The sequence below is a fragment of the Tinamus guttatus genome, unplaced genomic scaffold, assembly GCF_059628265.1.
Source record: "Tinamus guttatus ecotype Peru unplaced genomic scaffold, ASM5962826v1 Tinamus_guttatus_pri_ptg000089l, whole genome shotgun sequence".
Lineage (NCBI taxonomy): Eukaryota > Metazoa > Chordata > Aves > Tinamiformes > Tinamidae > Tinamus > Tinamus guttatus.
In genome coordinates this window covers 2,957,060-2,962,177 of record NW_028288623.1, presented here as the reverse complement: position 1 = coordinate 2,962,177, position 5,118 = coordinate 2,957,060, and the positions used below count along the sequence as shown (strand labels likewise).

At 49.7% G+C, this 5,118-nt stretch overlaps 1 protein-coding gene across 1 annotated transcript; it reads left to right on the top strand.

Moving 5' to 3' along the window:
- The first annotated feature begins 269 nt into the window (after window positions 1-269).
- Window positions 270-1,326, top strand: CHAC1 (ChaC glutathione specific gamma-glutamylcyclotransferase 1). Its single transcript, XM_088520427.1, has 3 exons — window positions 270-495; window positions 580-615; window positions 869-1,326. The coding sequence occupies exons 1-3, from the start codon at window positions 286-288 to the stop codon at window positions 1,295-1,297; spliced, it is 675 nt and encodes a 224-aa protein (XP_088376553.1). The 5' UTR covers window positions 270-285; the 3' UTR covers window positions 1,298-1,326.
- The last annotated feature ends 3,792 nt before the right edge of the window (window positions 1,327-5,118 follow it).

Genomic DNA, 5,118 nt, shown 5'->3' with positions numbered 1-5,118 from the left:
CGCCAACGGCTCTAACGGCTCCAACGGCCGCAACCCCTCGCGCACCCCACACCTGACGCAACCCGCGCCCCGCTTTGCCCCATGCGCGAAACACGGCGGCCGCGTTGCATCACCCCGCGCCGCCGCCAATCAGCGCGCGGCAGCGGCCCCCCACCGCCAATGAGGGGCCGTCCGCCGGTGATGGGGCGGGGTCGCCGCCGGCCGGGCCTTTAAAGGGCGGCGGCGGGAGATGCCCGGCACTAGCGCTCAGCGCTGCTGTCCCCAGCGACCCCAGCCGCGAGTGCCATGAAGCGCGAGCAGGAGCTGCCGGTGCCGCCGCCCCGCTCGGGGGAGGCGGGCGCTGCGGAGCCCGAGCCACCCATGTGGATCTTCGGGTACGGCTCGCTCGTGTGGCGGCCGGGCTTCGAGTTCACGTCGCGCAAGGTGGGCTTCATCCGCGGCTACAGCCGCCGCTTCTGGCAGGGCGACACCTTCCACCGCGGCAGCGCCAAGGCGGTAAGTGCCGGGAGCCATGGGCGGGCGGGCGGCGCGGGGGGCGCCTGGCTCTAGTGGCTCTAACGGCTCTGTCTCTCTCCACAGCCCGGCCGGGTAGTGACGCTGCTGGAGGAGCGCGGGGTGAGTGCGGGGCTGGGGATGGGGAGAGGGGCGGGAGCTGGTCCGGGCAGCGGGTCCTCGCTGCTGTCGGCAGCCGGGGGCATTGCCTTGGGTGAGGGGAGGGCGGTCTTCTGCCACCCATCTCTGTCATCAGCTCCATCTCCAAGCAGGTTCCTAGCAGAAACCTGAAAGGAATACCTGAAAACATAGGTGGTGGGCTTGCTTTTCTTTAGCGAAGCTGCAGCATCTCCTAACCACCTTGCTCTTCTTTCAGGCATGCACCTGGGGTGTAGCCTACGAGGTGTGCGGAGAGCAGATTGCTGCATCACTGCAGTACCTGAACGTGCGTGAAGCTGTCCTGGGAGGCTATGACACCAAGTTTGTGAAGTTCCACCCGCAGGATAAGGATGCAGGCGAGCCCATCTTGGCACTTGTTTACATTGCAACACCACAGAACCCATCCTACCTGGGCCCAGCCTCTGAAGAAGACATTGCAGCTCAAATCATTGTCTCAAGTGGTTGTGCTGGCCATAACATCGAGTACTTGCTGAGACTGGCGGACTTCATGCGCTACTTCTGTCCTCAAGCAGAGGATGAACATCTCTTCTCCATTGAAGAGGCTCTTATTTCTATTCTTCCCAGCCTGTACCACACAGAGGAATCCCTAGAAGAAACTGCAAATGTCCCTTCTGCTAAGGGGTGAAGCAGAAGACTTATAGGGTACCAGAAAAATGAACAGTATGGAGAAACAAAATAGGACAACCCTAATTCCAACAAAATATACTGGACTGGGCAAATATAAAGGGAACCTTAGCAAATAGTAGGGCAGAGAGGAAGGGGAGGAGCTGTAAAGGATGCTTGCTATGAGACTTGCAATTGATGTGCCTGTTACACTCCTCATCTGTAACACTAATTATTGCTGCTTTCCCAGTGGGCAGCAGGGATCTTGGCTGGTAGATAACTCTGCTCTGTAAGAGTTGCTTCTGGGGTCAAACCTGAAGCTTTCACTCTCTAGAGAAGAGGCTTGTCTCTTCCATGTACTTCCTTTCTCTCTCTCTTTATTTTTATTTATTTTTTTTCCTCCCCCATCCCCATTTCCTCCTCTTTCTCTGGAGCCCAGTTGAACAGGACTTAACTGAACTGAAGCAGTATATATGTAATTCTACCTCAGGCTGGCAAAGCTGCTTGTGTGGTGGTGGTGATGTGGGCAGGCTCTGCCAAACAAGATCTTCTGTTTTTTCCCCTGTCCCTGTTCCACTACAATGACCTTACAGCAAATGTCAGGATTTCTGTGCAATATTAAGTGAATTTGCCTCTGTAGGCTACTGTGGTCCTACTTCCTTGCCTTGCAAAGGATCAGATGAATGCACTTTTTTTCTAAAATATCACGTATTTATTGTGTTGTATGTCCTTTTAGGAGCAGTTTCTGAACTATTTACTTACATACTACACTGGTATGTGGTTCACATTCAACTTTGCATTTGTGCCTTCTAGTTTAGATCAGTTTTTTTGAGGAGCTAAGCCTGCTTTAAAAATGAAAGCTTTTCTCCAAGCTTCACTGCCTTGACCTGCTATTGATCTGGCTGAGTTGGTAAGAAGTGGTCCTGCCTGTGAGGGAAGCCTGCACTGTCTGCAGGAAACCTGTTTGGATGCAGCAGTGCTTTAACCCTCTACTGGATGAGCCTGTTTATGCTTCTGGATGGTATGAGCCTCTCTAGGGGAGTGCTCTAGTTTCCTACAGAGGTGTATAAGCAATCCCATCTGTATATACAGTTTCCTCTGACTACAAGGGACCATGACTGAGCATATTTGCAAGCCTTTGAGTTAATCAAGAAGCCTCTTTCCATCATAGTAAGCAGAGGCAATGCTGCAAGCTCACGTTCTTCAGCCTCACACAGTAGCAGCTATGAAATCATAGGCTTTAGTTTAAAAAAAACAAAACCCCAACTGTGGCAAAACCATTTTTGGGAGTGGTCTCCTGGGACACTAATTCTTCCTAAGTGTTGTGTGTTTTATTCTATTTTTATTAAAAAGTGTGTGGGGAGGGGCTTGAAAGTGTTTCTATTACTGTGGCTTTTAGTCATATAAAGCTATACTGTACTGTGCCCAGTAATAAAACAAAAAGACAGTTTTTAAATGATCTGTGCCTATCAGCTGTGATTTCCTGTTCCAACTGACTCTTTTTACTAGATCTGAAAAATAAAGCAATGCCTCTGTAAAAGCTCCCTGCTGAGCAGCCTGCTTCTGCCACATCTATTAAGAGAGACTGAGTGACCTCCCTTTCTGAAAAGGAGGGAGTTAAATCATCTTGTTTTTCCCAGCTTTCACCTCTTGCTGGTCCTGGTGGAGGAGTGCTGACCACAGATACAAACTGGCCCTCCTGGCAGTGGTCAGGCACAGAGGTGTATTTTTTCTTTGGCAGGTCAGAGGGCTTCTGTTTAAGTGTAACTGAGCCTTGCCTTACTTCTTGGAAACAGGGAAAGGACAAGAAGGTGCTGCCTGCAGCTTGATGCCCTGATGGGAGCAGGGGAGGAAGCTGCTTCCCTTTCCCTTGGCTTGTGTGCAGCGTGCTCTGTGCAGGGCTGATGCAGGGCTGCCCTGCTAAGGACTGCACCAGGCACCTCTTGCCTCAGGACTGGTAGATCACATTACTCACCAGCATTACCTGTCTTGGGCCTCCTAAGCGGTGAAGGAGGGACAATGGAGTGAAACAAATGATTAATTAACAATAAATTAACTCACCTAATGAAAGGTGGGTGAATATTAGAGAAAACTGAACTCTTCCTGTTGCTTGGAGGCTCTTGCTACAACTGAGCAGCTGCATTTCCCTATGGGGGCTGTACAGCTGGGGTTCAGCTACAAAAAACAAAGACTTGGTCCTTCTAAGGGAGAGTATGCACCAGAAAGCCTCTTTTTTTTTTTTTTTTACTCTCTTCTGCTGGCAGTTGTGCTGCTTCTCTGGGGAATCATAAAACACCTTTGGAGGTGTTGGAGTATCTCCACAGGCAACTCTGGAGATACTTAGCAATGTCCTGTTCCAAGTCTCCTTTGAAAGAAAGCATACCCATAATTGATGTGCATTTTTATTACTAAGCTGGTATTTGGGGAGTTTACATGCAAAATACTGCTAGATATTTCTGAGGATACGAGCTAGTGGCTTCGTCTTTTGTTTGCAGTCTTCTCTTTTCCTCCAAGTTCCCCCGTGACAAACTTATCCTATTGGGTCCCCTCATGTTAAAAAACAGCTTTTCTGTCTATAGTAAAAATGTGTTTATAAGCTCTCTTACCTACTCCCCAAGCTTTCAAGCAGTACAATGCAAATGACTGCAGTTCCTCCTTCACCTTCTCCCAATTGCCCATCCTCTGGTTCGCACGTAGCCCTGGGAATGTAGGCCTGACTCACCATTTCCTAGAAGGCATTAGGGAAAGGCAACACAGCTAAATACTGTAGACAACAGTTAATCCAACTCTGGCCTTCATAGGTATAAAACACTCCTAAGCGGTCCTTGCTAGAAGAGGAGAAAGGAAAAAGATACTTGGGAGTGTTAACAAGATTCAGAGGAGATAAAAGCAGAAGGAAAAGGCTGTTTTTTAGATGATACCATATCACGCAGTGTTAAAAACCAAGGAGACCTCACAGTGATCATTAGAATCATTAGGATGATTCTAGCTTTGGTAGAAATGAGATCCTGGATGTAAATACTACAGTACCTATATTGTAGACCTATACTACAGAACTACAGTACTTATACTGTAGTTCAAACACAGTATCACCAAGCTGTAAACTTACCTAATCAATACTCCATGTTTTTTTTTTTTTTTTTAGATGAGATTCAGGATTCAAAAAATCAATGAGATGGAAGAGGCTCTTACATGCAGTCGGTTGCAGTACAGGGGCACAGTTAAGAAGAGGGAAGGTCGAGGAGAGGCCAGTGACTCCTGAGAGGGGTAGGGAGCAGCCCAGTCTCTCCTGTTTGGGCCGGGCTCCTTGAGGAGAACGCACAGCTGAGTACCCGGAAAGTGGGGCCAGCGCAGACTCTTCACGACATCGAAGAGCCAGAGCAGCCTGGCAGCGCCAGCAGCAGCGAGGCACTCGCGGGGAGGGAAATCACTCTGGGGACTGACCCACAGCAGCCTCGGGGCCCCACGGCTCTGCTGTGCACAGCTGGCAGAGGCAGTGAGTGCCCAAGTGCCAAAAAATGGCACATATTGAGTTTCGCAGCTGCTATGGGAGCTGCAGCTGGTTGTATGTAGCACATGTGTTACTCCATATGTGTCTGCCTGCCACTCAAGAGACAGACTGAAAGGTGGATTTTATCACTTACAGATGCTTCATTAGCAGAGGAAAAATGTAAGCCAAAAGCAAACACCACTTATCAGAGCTACTGGCTTCTGCTCTGCTCACACACAGCCTCTGCAGCAATACAGCCTGGCTGGCACGTGCAGAAAGCAGCCTGTAATTTTGTTGTTGTTGTTATTAGAGCATCTGCAGAGGCTGCGCTCTGTCAGGCTCCTCCATCTGCA